The sequence below is a fragment of the Psittacula echo genome, assembly GCF_963264785.1.
Source record: "Psittacula echo genome assembly, chromosome: Z".
Classification (NCBI taxonomy): domain Eukaryota; kingdom Metazoa; phylum Chordata; class Aves; order Psittaciformes; family Psittacidae; genus Psittacula; species Psittacula echo.
Genome location: NC_137742.1, coordinates 68,400,081 through 68,421,099, shown reverse-complemented (window position 1 = coordinate 68,421,099; position 21,019 = coordinate 68,400,081). Strand labels below are relative to the sequence as shown.

The following is a 21,019-nucleotide window of genomic DNA, read 5'->3' as shown; positions in this document are numbered from 1 at the left end:
CTGGAAGAACATCTGTTCCTGGAAGAACATCTCCCACTGGTGTGGAAAGTGCCTGGACTGCGTGTTTAAAAAACACATGGTCCAGAGGCTTATGAGCAACACATATATAGAATGCAATTAATCAGGATTGAAAACCAAGGTAGAATTCTTCCATTTTTATTTTCCATCTTAAACCAGAAACAGGAATGAGTAATCTCTCTGCACTAGATGTCATTGTCATCATACTCCCCGTACTTTGCTGTGACAGGTTCCTCAAGATGAACTGCTGCACCACCCATTAAGGCAAATGCTGGGTACATCATGCCAGAGCAGTCCACCTTGCAATCATAAAGGCATTTCATACTGCCAGCATCGTAAAATGCCACCTTGCCTTTGTCGCAGTCAAGGCAGATGCCCAAGGATGAAGGCAGGGGAAGGACTCTGCTCGCTGCATCCTTGGAAGCAGCAGGTGTTGTGGGGATAAAGAACTTCTTCATGCCTAATGTGACTAGTGGGAAAGGCTGTGACGAGTCAAAAAAAGCATCTTCACTCCCACTGTCGTGACCACTGTCTTGCTCGTATCTAGAACAGAAAAACAACCATTTTCTTCTGTCAGATTCTGAAGTGGGATTAGTGGTGCAAACTGGAGAAAATACTTTTGTAAAGACAGGTAACATCATGCTATCACCCGCCAAACCTTGTGGGGTAAAAATACACATAACCCAGGAGGGAAGATGCATTTACTAGCTGGAGAACAATCATTTGGGCCACTTCAAACAATTAGTAACAGCTAAACACTAATAGGAATGAGACCACAGAAGGCTTAATTAAGGAACGGATGTACTCATGTACTAAATGTCCTCATGCTGGGCAATCACTAATGAACCACCAGCTATAGACAAGTTAACCTGAGAAAAAAAATAACGAATATGACTAATCAGAGACAAGATACATTTAACTTCATTTACATTATGTTAAATGACACTTGTAAGTACATTTAACATTACTGATGTCCTGTGAGATTTCCATGCTGCTGCTTGCTACATTGTCTTTAAAATTCAAAACACAAAATAGTGGTTTAAGGGGATTTTTTTTCTGTTACATTGTTTCAAGTGGTCTTCAGGTATGCTTCCCTGAATCCCTTTCCCAGCTGTTTATACTGGATAGCTTGTAGCCAGATTTGTTCGGTCTACCCGCTTTTCCCTCTACTTTTGTACCCAGACGAAAACAGACCAGAGAAGTACACATTCTTCTGCGCAGACAGTCTCTAGCTAGATTCACTTTTTTGGCCTGTTTGGGGGAAGGCTGGATGTGGGTCAGCTAAATTTTTCAGACATTTGAGTGGAAAAGTAGAAAGAAATCTGGAAATCAGCTTCTAATCTGTCACTTTGCAAAAAGTCTCCATCTGACTTTAAGCAGCTCAAGACACTGGCATTTTTTAAACTTTCAATATGCTACAGAGGAAGAAGCCAATTTATATTTTAGATTCCTGAAAAAGTGAAGAATCCCCCAGGAGACAATGTCCCAGCCTGCAGTTCCTAGGCACATCCAAGCTTACTAGAACTGTAATTGAAAACTGGACATTTTCTTCCAGGTTCGTCCACTATACTTAATTAAGGAAGAGTCTTACTACTGATAATTAAGCATTGCTGCAGTCTTGCAACCACTGCCTTTTTTTTTTTTTCCTACCTTCTTGCTTTAACTGACATACCTTGACATCTGTAGGAACCCGATTTCTTTCCCAGAAAGAAACAAAGTAGGACTCTGAATAATTAGAATATCTTTGCACTACTAGAACACGATGAACAGGACCACCTGCTTACACCATGTCCTTCGAGTCACTTGCCACTGGCAAGGTGCACCTTGTATAATAATGGACATCAGATTCCCTCTTATTTTTAAAAATGCATTTCCTTATATAAAACATAAATTAAAAATGAATCTAAAATTTACCTTGGGCTGATCACATCATGGGTGTTATGGAACAATTTTTGTATCTTGTTGCTAGAGACAACTCCCACTTTCACCAAGTATGAATAGGGTTCCACATGAAAAGCCCAGAAGTGCTTCCCTCTGGTAACTCCAGTGTCACCAATGATGTAATCCAGGGTCATATAGCATCCAGCCTGCACACGTTCAGATCCCAACAGCAGAGAAAATCCAGCTCTACTTTCCACAGAGGTTCTTCTTGGGTTCAGCAGAAGATGTTCACTGTTGTACCCACATTTGTTATCAAAAAGAAAACTGAAAACTGAAAAACAGTATCCCAAAAAATTTCCTCTCAGTCAAATATCTGGCCCTCTGTGCTTATAAACTATAATTTAAGTCATACTAGCATTAGAATGTCTCACTTTTAAAGTCTGCCAGAAATATCATGCAAGCCAACACAATTTCAGTATGATACCTACTTAACCTGTTCATGCTTCTAAACATTCATGCAACTGGTAACAGCACAGCAGAACTTTCTGAGCTACTGGAAACTACCTACAGCTTTAAACACCGAAAGACACATTCAGCACTTTGTGGACATATGAAAACCCAATACCTGGAGCTGGAGCTGTATGTAAAATAACTTCTCTGCTCCAAGCACTACAGATGGACCCTTTATATCCTCGTACTCTGAAGGCATAGCTGCTGTCGTTATCAAGCTCGGGTATTACTTTGCTCTTGCTGGAAACTTCAATCTCCTGCCACACTGCACTCTCCTCTTCTTTATTAAGCTTATGATATTCAAGAACATATGTATCAGCTGTATCTCTCTTCCCAGGCCATTCCCAGCTGATCAGAGCTTTGTTGTACATTCTGCTCTGCAATTCATTTATTTCTGGTATTTCTAGACCTGGAATGACAGACATTCAGGAGAGAAGAAATCAAATACAGATACATACTGGTTTAGAATTAATAATACAAGCCCTTTGTTGAGTGGCTATAGCGCTATGTGTGCATGTGTGGGGTATTTAACTCACTCACTCAAAGGGTGCAGATGAGGATGGTTCTGTTCATGCACTTAAATACCTTCCTGTTTTTACTTTCAAAGTCGTATTATTTATTTTTGCAGGCAGCTAAAAAAAACAAAACAAAAAAATCCCAAAAAAACCAAACCAACCAACCAACCAACCAACCAAAAAACAAAACAAAACCAAAACCCCATCACCTTATAAAAACCTATTCTTTTCTGTCATGCAACAAAAAGCTTCTACGAAAACATAGCATCAATTAACTACAGTAGTTTGGAAGCCAATGTAAACTGGTACTGAATGCAATGGCATCTTGGCTTCTTTATCAATGCTGAAGCTAGCATTGCTGCCCTGTGGGTTACAGGGACAGAAGGCACAATGCAAGTTACAAGACTGAGCTCTGCAACCGCAGTCTTGCATTGGTTTTACCTCTTTCCAGATAAGTCCTTAAAGCCATAAGTTGAGAAAAACCTGACGCTCTCGCAATTTACCATTGGAATGGAAGGTCAAGTCACCAAGGACCAACTCTTGCTTGGCTATGTCCACCACAAAGTCTTCGAAAGTACTTTCAGCTGCTGGCCTGAAACTCTTCAGAGATTCAGTAGCTTTTTGGATTCTGAAAGCACAGAAACAGGAGGATGGCAGAAGACAGAAAAGGGAATTCACATGTGTGCGTTCCTTGAAGTACAAAAATTCAGGTTTTGCTTAAAAAAAATAAAATAAAAAATTTGTTTTCATGTACATGTTTTCAAGTCACTCAGAAAAGTCTGTGTCTCTGGACAGAATTCAAATGCAAAATTTAAAGGCCTTTTGTGCATCAGTGTAAAGATAAGGAACAGGTAATATCCTTCAGTTGGCAGAGCATTTTAGCAATCTGGGTCATTATATTCAAAGAACAAAATAGGCGTGAAGCACTACTTGGAGAATGACTATTAAGATCAAAGAGTTTAAAGCCAGAAGAGACCTGCTAGGCTAACTTACAAATACCCGATACAATCTCTAAGGAAACTGTGTCAGTGATCTGAATGAGTCGCCCTTCCACTGCAGAACAAGGCTGGTGGTTTGCACGGCAGAGCCCCTCTAGTGTGCTGTTCCTTAATGCACACTGTAATGTAGTAATTTCTAACTGAATGGTACTGAGATCATCTCCCGAGCTCCCGTAATACAAGGTACTGTATTCACTACTTTGCTAGCAGGTGTCAAAAGAGTATGACTGACCAGACCATCCTAGAACAGTATCTGTACCTCAAACAGAAGATAATCAAGATACCTGACATGAAGTTGTTTTGCTGTTTGAACAAAACAAGATGGATCAGTTTCTTTGAGCACTTCTTGAGCATATCCTACAAGGCCATTATTTTCCAGAAGCCCTTGATATTCTTCTGCTTGTGTTTGCAATTTTTCCAGCCTTAAATTCTTAGAAGCATCAATTGCCCTAAGAGCTGCAAATTTCTTCTCTTCCACGATATGAGATAATTTCTCAAAACTTTGTAATGCTTCTTGTTTAGCTCTTTCACTGTTAAACTAAGAGGGAACAAAAGACACTTTAGATTCCACAGCACTGCGGCTGTGTACAGAAACATATTTGTTCAAGATATAGCAATGCAGTCATCTGTTTGACAGACAAGACTAATAAGCTTTTTTATGGTCTTCAGCACTGCAAATGTGACCAGCACTGCACCCAAGCTAGTAAGCATTTACTATTTTAACACAAGGAATTAAGAGCAGGAAAGTATTCCTCTGATTATGCATGGCATCTGTCTAAACAATTCATGGAAAAGCACTATAAAATAGCAGTTTAGTCTCTGAAGGCTTCATGTCCAAGAGCTACATGCTCTTCCATCTTCCCCAAACACCCTGAACCACAGGTCCAGCCCAGTTTCTCACATATGCCCTCAGAACTGTACAGTCTCCTCTGACTGGATAAAAGGAACTAGAAAGCACGGAGACAACCTTTATCAAGACACAAGCAGGGCCACAAGCTCCTGCAATTTCTGCCACTGCATTTTTCATGCTGCATGTGAGCTCCCAGCTCTGATTTTTCTCCATGGAGGTTTTGCCCTCATGGCAGATCCTCAAGGCAAACAGACAGCATAAATTGTACAGCACCATGACTACACAAAAGCTGTTAAGCCTAATCCACTTCGCACTAGTTAAAGTATCAAATAAGCTTTATTTCAATTAAATTTACAGCAGCACCCAAAATTTAACTTCGGTAAGAGTAAGTCTGATTCTGTATGCTGCCCAAATTTCCCACACTTTCAGGATTAGGTTATGTGAGGTTCAGGACTAGCACAAACTGATCAGAAATTGTTCTTCTGGCTAACTGAAAAAAATCCCCAGGTATTTGAAACACTTCACTGAAAATAATTTAAGTCCCTGCCTTGTCCCTGCAAGGGCCATCCCCAAACAACCCACAAGCCGCTCTTACCTCTGTTTCTTTCAGCAGCAGATCCAGCTGTGTGATGTGAGCTTTCACCTGGCTCTCCTTACTGATGAGGTACTCAATACCTTTTGAAAGCTTCTCCTGTTAAAATAAAAGAGCAAGCTGGGAGCATAAATGTATCGCACTCAAACTGACAACCAGTGCAGGCAGGTCATCCAGCTATTGCTCAGTTTATCTCATTACAGGGACCAAAATCTGTCACCAATTATGAGCAGCAACCCCACGCAGAACTGCTCAGTGACCTGTGATGGCTGCACACAGATGTGAGGCCACTGCTGTGAGCAGAACTGGGAGCGCAGCCTCTGAGGACAAGAGTTAAAGGTCTCAGCTTGCTTGTATGTTCCTCCCCAGCCACAGGAGTCACTCTCTCTTAGGTAGGAACATGATGGTTCAAGATGCTACTAAAACTTACAGAAAAGCCTTATTAGTTATTAACTCATTTGTACTAAGATTTGCTAGAAAAGTGAGTGGTTCAAAGAACAAACTTTTGAGTTTCTCTGCACTTCTTTAGTTGCAAGAGTTGCCATACAGGAAAAGCCTTGTGAACAGGCAAGCAGGCCAAAGAGCACAATGCAGGCAGGGGCTGGTCTTCATTTTAACTCTCTCCCTGAAAGCAAGAGTGTTAAGGAAGAGAAGGAGGTAGCTGCAAATATTCTTTACTAACAAAGCAATGTTTGCAAGTCTTCCCTGTTCTACTGTGCTTAGGAAATCAACAGCTGTGCAATTTTAGAAACATACAAGGTAGCAACAAAACTTCAAATGCAAATTTTTCAAGAGCACCTCTAAAGTACCAGCTAACCTAGACTGTAAAGTATTAACTGCTTCAACCTTCTGCATTGATTAGTCCTGCTGTATAGCTGACTAAAATAATGTGGAAGCACTTTTAAGGGGTTATGTTTCAAGCTTCATAGAAAATACAGCTTAGTTTCTCAGACCTGCTATGTCACACTAATATATACATTAACAGATATTGCACAACAGCATGCTTCCTGACACACATCCTGGATTCCTGCCAGAGGGAGTTTGCCATTACAGCAGAAGCTCAGTACTCTTTCCCTTCTTAAGGCCACGTCCAACAGTATTTACTTTACCTTTAGGGTTTTGTAGGCAGTGCTCATGGTTGTTACTCTGTGGTTTGCATGACATCCACCCAGTTTACAAAGATGACAAACTGGCCTTCTGCAGATCTCACAGTACATGTTTACCCTCTCCATTTCATGTTCCGGACACATCAAAATCTGGGGGGAGAAAAAGGTGGAGGAAAAACATAACTGCAGAGAGAATAGATACAGGTGTACTTCCAAAAACTGAGGTGCTCAACAAGCCATCAAAACAATCACCCCACAGCAGTGTCTGGTTTCTTCAGTGGATTTTTTATGTTCAATTTCTCTTCCACCTTTTATTTGTCCATGCCAGTGAAAGCCAGCAGATGAAAACGTATAACTTCACAAAGTTTACACTGCGTAAACCTGTCGCAATGCCTGTGCAAACTTCATGTAGCCTCCATACTGCAATTAACCCTTTGCTAATCCCTGAAGTTGCATGCCACAAGCTCCCTACACTGTTCTTCACAGCTGTAATTGTAAATGCAATATTTAGCACACCCACCCTTTCAGATTTAACCATGTCCACAACATTTCTTGAAACAGCTGTGAACTGTTTCTTAAAGCAAGAGTTGATATAATACTGCCATGATCTAAGTTTAAGCAAGACTCTGATCAGTCACATAGCCATTAATCTTAGAACAACAAACAAAATGCAGCCACCATGACCAGTCACAGTCATTTTAAAGACAAAAGGCTCCAGGGTTGCTATTTTTCTGTCTGACTCCAATTACAAGTTGTTCATGCTTAGCACTAATTCCAGTATCAGTTTGAACAGCATTGTGAAAACCGGTGTTCACTAAAAGTCATCTTTCAAAGACTGAACATCTTGAAATAGCTACTCTAAGAGGAGAAAAAAAATTGCTGCTCTACTCCAAGCTCAAGCAACAGATAAAACCATCTAAAGTGAGGGAGAGGGGGTGTTAGAAAAACCTAAATATTTGCCTCATCCCAGAGCACTAAAAGAGAACATCTGAGTCTGTCTTCTCCATGTTAAGCAAAGAAGAGCTCTTGATAAGGCTGTTCAGTTTCAAGTCAAGGAGAAGAGCAAGACAGCAGTGTCAGCAGTCGAGCTTTAAAAGTATAATCTTTTATCACACCCCTTCAAAAAACCAAGACCAAACCCCCTCTCACCCCCCCCCAAAAAAAAAAACAACAAAAAAACCACAAACAGCAAAGGGCACCAAAACAGAAAATTTTGAGTAGCATAGATATGGACACAGTAAGCTAAAACTGCAGACCATTTCAAGCCTGAAACATTATCTTAGGCTTGTGCTTTCCACAACAGTGCATAGTAACACCTAACAGAAGCCATGCATTTTTATTCACTTCATCATATAAGCAAGAGTTACAGCCTGCAAGCTAAAGATAGGTCAGCAGATTACCTAGTCTAGCTCTTTAAAATTTCAAGATCTTCCCAGTACGTGCTTCTCCTATCCCCACCACACATTACAAAGTGTTCTGCAATCTGGCTGCAAATTTAAGTGATGGCTAGGAATATTGTCTGGGAGACCAACAAATACTCTGTGCACTCAGTTCACATCTTAACCACACAGTGCACTGAAAAAATGCACTTTTCTTTCTAATAAGTTTGAGGGGTTTTGTTTTTAAACAGTGCATCTGTCTTAACACGATTTAAAAAGCTAATTACACACAGTTGATACATCAGGATGATCTAAACCACTTTCCCCCCCTTTGCTCTACTTCAACAGAGTTCAGCTACTGACTTTTAAACGCAAATTAGTCTGTATGTAGGCATGCAGAATTCCTTTAAGTAAGAATGTTACAGCAGTGAGAGCTTAGATACCCTAGAGGCAAAGTTTTAGGGTACTCTACTGCATTTTAGATTAAGAACTGGAAGACAGCATGCAAACTTTTACCTTACTTGTTTATTCAACAGATGGACATTTCACAAAGATAGCTGTGTGCTAGCACACATTAAAGCACATAAAGCACATGCTTGTTCTTACAAGGAATTGAGGCGTTAGACCTAAGAAAAACAGCACTAAGCGGACTTCTGGATGTTCACTGTCTGTCAGCTCGCTAACTTTCAAGGCTCAAATTTTTCCAGCCTCAGAATAAAGGTACATCACTAGTTAAGCTCTTCTTACGCATTGCACATTAATCAAATTTACTTAATTTAATCAAAATTAATCAGGACTCTTTGAACATCAGCATTTCCAACATATGCACGACCTCCAGTGAGGTCACTGGCCACCAGCACACAGAGTGGTTGGACACTAAGACCTGCAGTGGTCCCTTGCTAGGCACATGGCAGCTGTGACAATTCCTCATGTCGTGTAATTAAATTGAGTAGGGCACTGCCACGTTCTGCACAACACTTAGCAGAAGAGACAAAGGTAACTGCACTTTGCAAATATTCTTTTCTGTCCAAATGTGGCAATAGCAACAGCACCGTGTAAAGCAGAAAACTGCTCATTACATTTCTCTCTTCTGCCACAGCTGAAAAAAAAAAAAAACCAAAAACCCAACAGTGTAAAAACAGCAGAGATCTGAGCTCCACCTTTTGCTATTGCTAGACGCAAGGAAGGAGGAGAGGAAGAAGATGCTTTGTGATAGATCAAACTCAGGCACAGAACATCCGAAGGGAACCTGCCTTAATGAGGCAGGGGAGGCCAATTGTGTTGGGTTTTTTAAGCTTACCCACACAGACATCTTCCTTAACTTGACTTCTACCAAAAATCACCGCCACTCTAGATGTTCAAGATCATCAAGTCTTCCAAAAAAAAGAAAAAAAGGACCCAAATCACAAATACCACAATCCATTCTCCAAAAATATAAAAACCCCACACAAACAAATAATAATAATAATAATAATAATAATAAATCCTTATTTTAGGGTCCCCTTCAAGTATGCTCTCAATGTCATGTCCAACAACAACCACTTGAGCATCAAGAATAACAAAGGCATATGGTGCACTCAATAAATAACAGCAATAGTCAATAAAGCAGCAACGTCCTAAAGTGCACAGATATGCCTGAAGCTCTATGGATGTGAATACTGCAATGCAAATCCTGTAAGATACAGTATACTTACCTTGGGTCTGAAGTTGGTGGTTGGTCCCACATATTCATGCTGGGCTTTCACAGTTCCCCAAGGATGGTATATTTTGAAGCATTCATTACAATAGCTTGCGCTGCAGTCCATGCAGCTCTTTGTGGACTCTTGAGGTGGAGGTTTGCAGAAATCGCACATAATAGCAATGGCTGCCCTGGCTGCCTGTCTGTATCTTTCCACGATGGTTTCCAAAGTAAAGTTGCGAAATAAGCCACTGATGCCACGTTCTCCGAGATCAATATCCCGCTGGCAACCCGGACAAGGAAACAGACTAGATCTAGGAGTCAGTGAATTGTGTTTCCTGCCTGGGTAGACACCTGATTTAGGAGTAGCATAAACAGAAGATGTTTAAAGGGAGAGGCACAGGAATTTATGAACCAATTCCAAACTATCAAAGCACAGTATCCAAATCACTAGATTACCAATTCATACGCAGTCTACCAAGCCAAAGAGAATACATTAACCATAACAAGGTAGTGAAATGTCTGAGTCCAAGGGACATTATAAACTACTACTCTAAAATTAATTCTGTGGTAAGCTTAATTTAGCTGTTTCAATCCTGTCTTCATCTAGTTTCAGATACATTCAAGCTGCAGCCTTTCAAAATGCTGAACATAGAACCTTCAGAAAAATTTTAGTTTCAGGTTAACCGGCTGGCTATAGAGAGAGCAACAGCTTTGTAACAGAGTGAAGTGAAAGATGCTTATTCCCAGAGTGAAACTAATTATTCCCAGACAAACATAGCAAAGTTCGAGCTCCCTAAAGGTTGCTTTAGCTGAGTCAAACTTACCTGTCTCATCTCAAGGAACGTCATTTAAAAAAGAAAAAAAAAAAAAAAAAAAAAAAAGAAACAGTACCCTAAAAAAACAAAAACAAAAAAAACAAAACAAACAAACAAAAAAAAACAAACAAAAACAAAAAAAAAACAAACAAAAAAAAACAAACAAAAAAAACAAACAAACAAACAAAAAAAAAAACAAGAAGAAAAACAAGAGAACTAGATACTACCAGTATGACATCTCAGCCAAAACACAGGGAGAGGCTGACTTGACTCTTGCTGAATGGCCTTGATAAATCCCCACACACCAAAGGGAATGTTGAGACGGTTATGGCTGGAAGATTCCTCTACCTTGAACTGGGGAACCACAGATCTGCAGTTACATAGGGTGTTACATTTCTCTGCATTTCAAAAGAAACAGCAGAGAAGCTGCACTCCTACCAGCTATGCAAAAATTTCCCCTCCTATCCAAACTAAAGTGATTAAAGGCTCAAGTAAAGCTGCAAGCCTGAGGAGCCTTAGGAGCCTGCTCAAGGGGATGGCTCACAAACCCAAAGCTATTTACAGGGTAATGTTCTTGAGACTGTCAAACAGGGAGGGCATTCCAGTGTCTCACACATGAACTCAAGGAGCACAGCTATGTCTTTATGTATTTTTGAAGCAAGCTAGGCAAGTGTTTAGGCTTGACATGTATCCTCTCAGCTTTCTCTGGCAAAGAAACAAATGAAAAAATCCATCTTCTGTAGCTGGAGTGTGGTTTTAAGATCTCTTTGAGAGGACTGCATGGTGTTATACCTAAGGTTGTTACACCTAACAGATTTGTAAATGGAGGCATGACTTTAAGCTGAATTCTCTGGGTTAAAATTGACTCTTCTTCATCTGTATTTAGTCAGTATCTTCTCATCAGAAATGAATATGCTTCACCTCTTTTTGAAGTGTCCTTTGGTACTACTCAGAAGACACTTACTTGTCTTGTACCACTTCTCCTCTGGCTGCTTAACACAATCTAAAACCTTCCTTCCTATCATGTCTCTAGCATGTGCCCTCCTATCCAGTCTCTTTAAAAAAAGACAAGACAAAAAAAAAAAAAAACCACACACACAAAAAAAAAAACACACACACACAAAAAAAAACCCCAAAAACAAAAAACAACAAAACAAACAAGCAAAAAACCAACAATAAAACAAGCCACCACACAAAATGGAAAAAAAAAACCGAACAAAAAAACCTCAAACCACCCACAAACCAGTACTCCTGTAAGGAACCAGTTCCTTTAAAGAAATCTTTCTAATGTGCCCCATGGTAGTTATGCATGACTATTCACGTCAGAAGCAACAACCAGAGCATGAGCACATGCATACAAGCTGGCAGTCCCAAACCTCATGCCTTTCTGTAGGTTCTGAGTGGACCAACTAGACTGCATTTACAGAACAGTATGCAGGACACAAGGCACCGGCGTACAACTCTCCGGCTAAGAGAAGCAGCGATTTTGGTTTTTCCGTTATAGCACTTACTTGAACTGAATTAATTGCCCAGCTGCACCTCCTGCAGTACCTGTAACTTGGCATACACAGCAAGACACACATGCAATGCACAGCAACAGTAGTGAAACACAAAACTATACTTCCATATTTCCAACGTATGCTCCAAGCTAGCACAGCATACAGGAACACAGAGAGATCTTCTACACAGACGTCCACAATGGCCTAACAAGAGATGATTTCACATGCAGTGCCATGCAGTCACCAACTACAGAAAGCGACCCAGAACACTTATATTTGCAAAAACTAATAAAAGAATGATATAGTGTCATAGGTACAGGGACTGCCTACAAGCAGTATGCTATAGCAGAAATCAAGCAATGACAAAGCAAGATAGCAAAAGAAAAAAACATGGTGCAGTGGTCAAGTTTAAAAATACAATTGGTCAAGTTTAAAAATACAATCTGAAGTTTGTAACCAGCAGCATGCTTTTCAAGTCTGGCTCATGTGGCTCAAACACGGAAGGGGCGTTTATTAAACTCAAAGATTAGTTCAGTTGCATTTCAAAGGAGGCCTTTCATTCTGCCCGTAGTAGAACAAAAACACGGTAGACCAGTTGTGAGCTCTGCAACTGGTGACACTGCTTACAGAAAGCAACTCAGTAGCAAGGAAGTCCTGTGCACCTTCAGATGTCTCATCCCTTGTCACTGACAGCACTCTTAAGAACCAAGGTTTCTCCCCACCATGTTTCAAACCGTGGAAGTTTACTTGCTAAGCATCTCGGTATGCTCTGCCACTTAAATACTTAAAGTATGGAAACATCCTCTTTTTGCCAAGTGTTGTAATATTAACTAACATGCAGTAAGAATTAGTCTGCTTTCTGCTTATAGGATTTCTACACTCGGATTTAAAAAAAAAAAAATAAAAATTATTTCTTCAGCAGGGCTTAGAGTACTATCTTTCTTATTTGCCTTATGTCCAGTTTGCTATTGCTTATATACAAAACAGAACAGCAAAACCCATGGATTCTGTAGTCATATTAGCTGTGCAGATCAGAGAAATTTAGGTTCTCACTATATTCTCTTTTACACTTTGCCAATCTGGTTTACGACATACAAGTATGGATTTTGTGAAATCACCAGGAATCCTCAAAAGAAATTTTCTGCTGTGATTTGTAAACTTAAAAAGACTTAAACTTAAAGACTGCTCCACTTGCACTAAATAGCTTGGTCACTAAGTAAAAAATTAGCACAGCGTATGCTCCTGCTTAGACTCCAAACTCCAATACTGCGATATTGATTGCAAAGACCAAAGTCAATCTTAAGTATGTCTTTTAAAGACAACTTTTAAATATCCTCTTCCAAAGAAGTGATACCAACACTTAAAATGTTGAAAAGCCGAGTCTCCAGCTGGTTGTTTGCAAAGGGGTAAGACATCTTAAAGATAAAATTGTGTTTTTCAAGTAAGCAGGATCACCAGAATTCTACAGTTATGGAAGACATGGAAGTTAAATGTGTGAGAATTTAAAAAAAAAAAAAGAAAAAGATTTTAAAAGTCAACTGGATTCTCATGTAAGTTTTTAAAAATATATAAATGCATATTGCCACCTCCCCCCCCCCCCCCCCCGTTACTATTTTTGGAACAATTTTTAGGAAGAAAGAAAAGAAAAAGGCAACAAACAAACATGAGGTAAGTCATTAGCAGCAAAATGTCATTTTTCAGACACTTATCTTCCACAAACCAAGGGTGCTTTCTGCAAAAAGAGCAAAGAAGGACAGCTTCCCAAGAGCTCTGATGGTGTCCTACAGTATCTTTGTTTTATGACACTTCCAGTCTTCAACTGAGGCAATTCAATCTTCTTCCTATTTCCTGTCCTCCACTGAGTGTGAAGTTCAGGTTTATGTTTAGCTCAGTTCATGTCTTTCTTGGAAGATACAGTACTTTTATGGATTGCTTGTGTGCCTGCCAATATTATGGCAACATGTAGCTTTGTGGGGATTTCTGCCACTTTTGACAGAGCATCCCATCAAAAAAAAAAGAAATATTTGTATTAACAAGCCCATGCAGTGGCTGAAATGCTCAGACTAGCTTAGTTTTGGAAAGGAGATGTATTTAAACCAAAGAGACACTGGCTATCCTTCCACCCAATTGTGTCGTTAAGCACACCAAACATCACAGTTTAAAATATGTAGGTTTCCCTGTATATTCATGTGCCATGCTAAATTGCCAGATCCAGAACTACTATTCAGATTAACATGGTATAAATTTCTGTCTGTTTTTTTATCAAATTAATCAGGCTCAGATACAATGAAGAACCAGTATTACCTTCCATTTAAAAGCTATGGCCAACCACAAGCTCTCAATGTTATAAAGACTGATTCAATAACTATACTTCACTACCAGTAAGTCAGCAGTTTCACTGGAACTTGACCATATAAACTCTTGAAAACTAAAAAGTGTGGGAAAGGGGGGTGACTGTTGGGGTTTTATTTTTAAAAGGAAGAGAGAATATGCGGTTTTGCACCCATCAACGTATGTTCAGACACAAGAGAAAAAAAATATAATTCAACTCCTAACTGAATTTCAGTCCAGTTGACCTTTAAGTCAATGTTAAACAGAATGAAAAGCTTTCCTTATAGAAGTCCTTTGCTGTACCTTTGCTCACTGCAAAAGCAATTTTGTGGACTTGACCACTGACAAAAAGCTATATGCTAACCAACAATATTTAACTTGAGATCTAAATGCTAGACTACCTCTAGCCAATACAAGAAAGCAAGCATTTCTACCTCTCCACCCAAAAGACCTCCTCTGTGAGGCTGTGAACAATGAACAGAAAGCCATTTAGAAACCCAAAAATGAGATATACCATTGGTTTACAATGGTTTAAATAAAAACCATCAACTGTTATCTCTCCTGTGGCTGTTAAACTCCTGCAGGGCTGAAAGGAAAGAGTGTTTAATTCCCTCGCAGGTGAAACAATTGTAGTATTTAAGCAGAACTGAAAAAGGGAGAAAGAACAGAAAGATCTAACACCCCACACAGCAATGGAACTCTGGCTGCAACATCAGAAGTGAACACAGTTTAACCTGACTAGCCAAATACAATTTTAAAGCTCCCATTTCCATATGTTTTCCATTTTGCAAATGTGAACTGCCTGAGATGATAATTTGCCTGTGATGTGCATCTGCCCAACACTCTTTGAGGGAAGAGAGGGAAGCCCGTTATTTTCATGTCTCCACCTTCTCTTGCTACTACTCATCAACAGGTATGCAGTCTTTAGGAAAGTATTAATCTCCCTCAACTAGTAGGTCCGATCAGAAGATAACACACATAACTTCCAATCAGTTGCTGGGATGATGGCAGGCTACTGTGGATTCAAAGATTAGAACCCCAGCAACAACTCACATGCATGTATCTCATGGCAGGCAGGAGCACCATGAACAGGTCTATGATTCTGTGATTCTAAGAGCAGCCAATAACTATGGCAGCACTGCAAACTGAAACTCCGCAAATCTAGAAGTATTTAAATGTCAGGTTCTCAAGGGAGCATGGCCCCCTTCGAGCACAGGTCACACTGACCCACAGCACCAAGTGCTGGCCATGCTGCTCTAGATCACTGCCTGAATAAGAGCCTGCTGAAGAGCAGCTTCTGATGGGAGATAAAGCACTACCTCCTCACTTATGCTGCAGAAGGCAGCACAGGGGCTTCTCCCCACAGGCAGCCTGTCCAATTCTCCCACACTCCACAAGCCACACAGGGAGATCGGGCTGCCCACAGTAGGCCTACCACTCCCTCAGCACTCTGATGTTCACGTTGTAAGAACGTACATCTACAGTGGAAACCAGCAATCACATCAGTCCATGCATGCAATACCATGCCAGAACATTATGCTTACTGAGGAAAAAGAGAATAGGCTTGGATCTGGGAGAAGGAAGGCACCAGTAGGCTCTATTCATTCAAGTGTCACGTAACACTGCAGTTAGAAAGCAGCTGACGTACGCAGAGCTAAACAGTGGCTGTGGGACTGCTCACCCCACATCCGTAAAATAGGACTGTAATGCAGATAACTAGCCGTTTAGTTTGAGGATTCACGCAAATCATGTAAGCTTCAACCAGCCCAGCTACAGCAAACACAGCATTCACTCATCAAACTGGTCTGAGAGAATACCAGTACTAACAACTGAGGAGTTGTATGAGAGAAGCAGAGGAAATAAAACATCTGAACTTTGGAAGCTGGGAAGATGAATGTTAGTAATATATGAAATGCAAGACACAGCTTCAGGGTTTGTCTTGCGGGCAACTCTTCCAGAGCATTGTGGAGTCTGGTTTTAAAGAGGATAATTATGTCAGAAGGAAGCCTAAAGGTCACGATCATGTTTCTTTCAAGAAGTGCAGCATGCACAAAGCACTTTCAATTTATCTATGTAAAAGCACATCAACTTATCCATGGATTATACAGACAGCTGTAAGAATCTAGTGTGATCCCACAACGAGCGTGCGCCTGACAGCCAAGCACTCCTTTGAGAAGATCATGCTGAAGGAGCCTGTTAGTACAGTTTCCTTACAGTCCTCTGTCCCCAATTCTGCAATGATCATCATCTATGGAAAATTATTTACCGTAAGCATACTAAAACAGGTAAGACAAAACGACCATGTGCACCGTCTGCAGGAGGCTCAGATGGAAGCTGGCACTAATGAATTCAGGCTGGCCGAAACCTGAGAGAACCACCTCAACAGTACTACTGACAGGCAACAAAACTGCTGAAATCTACACCTCAACACTACTGAACATGATGCTATTGCATCTCGATGTAACTGAAACACAGGAACAAAACCACACAATGGTCACAAAGATTTACAGGATGCCACAAAGACAAATTTATTATCTACAAAATAAAGTGCATTGTCCTTGAAAATATTCCCATTGTTCTTGCCACGGAATGAATAAGACTTGCAGTATCTCTAAGTCACCATCTCTTTAACTGCCTCAGACATTTTACCAGTGCAGATAACATTCAGCTCAAGTCAGTCCAATACATTAAGTCAGGAAAACGCACAAAAATCCTGACACATACCTGATCTACTGATCCTGTCAACTCGGTCCATGCTAGAAGAGATTTTAATTCGAGGGCTACTCTGATTAGAGGATTCGGAACCTCCATCAGCAAAAGAGTCTTCAAATGCAAATAGTATTTCTTTCACACACTTGTGACAGATACTGTGCTGGCAAGGAAGGATCAGCGGATGGGTGAATAATTCCTTGCATGCTGGGCAGATGAGCTCTCTTTCAAATCCCTTAATGGCAACCTTCATGACAGAAAGATGGAGAAACAAATGTAAGAGCAGAGAACATGAGCCAGCATGGCACAGCTGTCTGTCACCAAACCCCAGCTCTGCTGAATAATCGCTGCACAGTTCTAGCTGGTTTGAAGCACTCCTCCAGTTAACTCTGCAAACAAATATAAATTAACATTTATGAGAGCACTGACAACATTCATTTCAACTGAAACGAAAGCTGCCACTAGGAAAATTCAGTTCATCTTTAGGTCATGTCTGCATTGCAGGCGAAGAAAAAGAGGAGGGGAGAAGTCTTAATTCCACTCAAGGACCAACTGAGATGAAATCAACCATACTTCCTAACAATAGGAATACACACGTTTAATCCTGCTTCACCTGCTTTTCAAGAAGCAAGAAAAAAGAATTAAAAAAGGAAATAAACTGTCAGGCTGGTTCAACAACAGGCTTCCCTGCCCTGCAACTCACATTTAAGGAGAAACTATTCTGACTTCATTTGGCTAGTAGCTCTAGTCAGGAACATTATTTGTTTGTTTGCTTGACGCACAAAGACCCGCCTGTGCACCAGTAGCAGCTCTTCGGCAAGTTAACGACTCCACAGCCGCCTGGTGCTGGCTCCCGGGCCTGAACCTACCGGCACCTCCTCGCCGCGGCACTGGCCCGCGTCCTCGACTGTCCAACCCGCCGTCAAACCACACCAGATTCATGCACAGGAATGAAACCCATCGCTTGCGCGCCCCGAGCCCCGGCTCAAGGTCCCCGTGCGAGCCATGCCCGCCGCCCAACACCGCGGGCTGCCGTCGAGACCGCTCCAGCCGGACGGGGACCGGGCAAACACACCCCTACCCCAGTGTCGGCTCTCACCGCGCTTTCCCGCCGGTCGCCCTCCATCCCCAAGCCTCCTCCTCCCGCCGATTCCGCGGCTGCAGCTGCCATCGCGACGGGACGCCGCCGGCCCCGGCGGAGGGGGGGAGGCTGTGCCGTGCTCTCGGGCGGGGCCAGAGGCAACGCCCAGCTCACAATGGCGAGCAGCACCTGGCGCCGGCGGCGCCACTTCCGCAGCGGCGGAGGGTCCGGCAGGGGGCAGCGCGGTGCAAGGCCTGCAAGAGCCGCCCCCCCAGACACCCCCCCTCCGCTTCCCCCTTCGCAGCGCCGGGGAGCGTGCATAGAGTCCTAGAGTCATAGACTCAAAGAATGATTTGGGTTGGAAAGGACCTTAAGATCATCTACTTCCAAACCCCCTGCCATGGGAAGGGACACCTCGCGCTAGACCATGTCGCCTAAGGCTCTGTCCAACCTGGCCTTGAACGCTGCCAGGGATGGAGCATTCGTAATTTCCTTGGGCAGCCCATTCCTGTGCCTCACCAACCTCACAGTAAAGAACTTCTTCGTTATATCTAACCTGAACTTCCCCTGTTTAAGTTTGAACCCATTACACGTTGTCCTATCACTACAGTCCCTGATGAAGAGACCCTCTCCGTTATCTTTGTAGGCCCCCCTCAAATACTGGAAGGCTGCTTATGAGGTCTCCACGCAGCCTTCTCTTCTCCAGGCTGAACAGCCCCAACTTTCTCAGCCTGTCTTCATACAGGGAAAACAGTCAGCAGCCTTATGCTACACAACAGGCGGAGGTTTAGTGAATTAAAGTGGATGGAGCCTGGACTACATGAATGATGAAACACTGTAAGTTTGACAAACCCTAAATTTGACCTATTTGTGTGTTTGAAAGACTAACATCAGGATAAGATCCTTTCTCCACTCAGAATTACTGTTTCAATATGAGTCAATAAAACAAACACATGGAATGTCTTATTTCAGTTTTGGTCATTATTTACATCTGGGATTCAGTGTCCTGGACATGAAATTTAAATGAAAAATAACATTCACAAATGATGAAAACAGAGGAGACTGCATAGCATATTCAGTATTACAAAGAGCTTTCTAGAGAACACATGTAAAGATGCCGTTTCACATTTACTTTGGAAAACCGCCCTCATAAAAATACAGAGCACTGTGCTTGAAATAATTCTGATATTTAGTATTTATATTCAAACTGATTATAAATGCTCACAGTATTTATATTCAAACTGAAACATGTCACTTAACCAAGCATGTGGGGAGAATGGTTTGGTAAGGACATGAGTTGTCAGCCTTGCAGCTATGTTTTGAGTAATGATTTGCAAGCATCCAAATAACTATATTATGCCTTAACCACCTTTACTACCCCCGAATTTCCTGGTGTTACAGGCAGGCTTTAAAGGATGTAGCTCTTAGTAAGCCCTTGTCTATGTTAGCACACTACCAATTGGTGACACTGGATGTGATTGTTTTGGAGTCAAATAAACTATCTACCACAGACCAGCACAAAGGCCCTCTTGGCTCTGCTGCTGCCTTTCGAAACAGTGTGAAGAACTTTCGTCTTTGGTAGCACAGCAAGGCAAGCCGTTCTGCACTCCATGCCAGAGGTGTATGTGCCAGCAGAGGTGGGTCTTGCTAGTGTGGACAAACTTGGATGAAGCACGTATTCTCTTACTGTCCTCTTACAGCCTTCACACAGGCCACAGTGCTACAGTCAAGACTGGTGACTGACTCCTCGTTATATCTCTTAATAGATCATTACCATATTATCTTGTTTATGTGCCTGTTTGCTCTGGCTTCAGGGTAGTTTAGAGCATGATTTTAATTACCACTTCCTCTACCACATTACGACGTTACAGGATTAAGAGGTCCTTGAAGGCTTCCAAAGTGCAGAACTCCCGTGTGTGCTCTCACACCTTTTACTAGCATTTCGATGCTTCCCTAGGCTAGGACTACTGCATTTGCCAGTACCTTTAAGGTACTGGGAGGAAAAAAGCAACAGCTAGGAGTCACTGGCACACTGAAAAGGCAAGAGCACAAATGACTGCTGAAGGAGGATCCTGTCGTTTGCCTCTGCAGAAGGAGGAAGTATGACCAGTGCAGCCACGGAAGTCAGACCTACCCTTCTGCTTTGTTTCCAGCCACTTGTGCATCACTCGGAAATCTCTTCTGCTAACAGGGGACTCCTTTTACATGAAGTAATACCTGGAAAGTGTCAAGACAGGTCAACACATTCTTTACAGTTCTCTCCTGCCCCTCAGCAGGCAGGGTCTGACCAGGTGTCAACAGCATGCCTTGAGCTCCCACACAGCAACACAACACAACCTGGGCGGGGGTTGTCATCCTATTTTCCCTCCTACCTCAGGTTCAATGTGCTTATATCAATCTCTGGTACACCGCAGTCTCCTAAGCACTCATTTGCATTAACTGTCAGTACAATGCAAAGAAGGATGATGCAGCCAGGTTTTCAAAGATCCTACACTTGCCACACAATGTAACAACATTTGGGTGGTTGAGGCCCTACTGCACGAAGCAGCACAGCCCTGCCCCAAAGCGCTCAGAAGTTCTGTCAGCACCTCTCATGCCTTTAGCAGTCAGGATCCAAGACCAAAGCTTTCCAGGACACTTCTTTTCATGCTGCTTTTGCAACCATGGCTCAAGCCTAAGGCAAGTTCCCAGCTGGTCTGCACTCCTCTGACTGAACTGCTGAAGCCTGCCTTGCAGGCTTCCAATGCTTCCATGGCAGAGGTACGCAGGATGAAGAGTGAGATTTGTTCCTGAGTTAACGTGACTATCTTGGGCACTGAGGTACAAGAGACATGCTTTTTTTCCCCTAAACAATTGTATTCCTGCCAAGATGGATGTAGTGAGTGTTTAGCCCACGTTCTGGTCTCTGTAAATCATTGGTGATGCAATTTGCTTCTCTACTTAACCCTGAGCAGTTGAACCCGGAAGATGACTGTTTTCCCCAGGATTTTCTCAGTCATGCAGGCTGAAAAATATATTGTTTGCTCAGCAATAAGGCAAGAATTTATGCTGCCT

At 41.9% G+C, this 21,019-nt stretch overlaps 1 protein-coding gene across 1 annotated transcript; it reads right to left on the bottom strand.

Annotated features, from left to right (window-relative positions):
• Nucleotides 1-203: 203 nt before the first annotated feature.
• On the bottom strand, nucleotides 204-17,826 carry TRIM36 (tripartite motif containing 36; the record flags this gene model as incomplete). The annotated part of the gene is made up of 11 exons (XM_080638337.1): nucleotides 204-561; nucleotides 1,933-2,230; nucleotides 2,525-2,818; nucleotides 3,428-3,552; nucleotides 4,207-4,460; nucleotides 5,368-5,463; nucleotides 6,474-6,620; nucleotides 9,544-9,869; nucleotides 14,610-14,639; nucleotides 16,900-17,131; nucleotides 17,677-17,826. 11 exons carry the CDS (start codon nucleotides 17,824-17,826, stop codon nucleotides 204-206), a joined length of 2,310 nt encoding a protein of 769 aa, XP_080494463.1.
• Nucleotides 17,827-21,019: the final 3,193 nt, after the last annotated feature.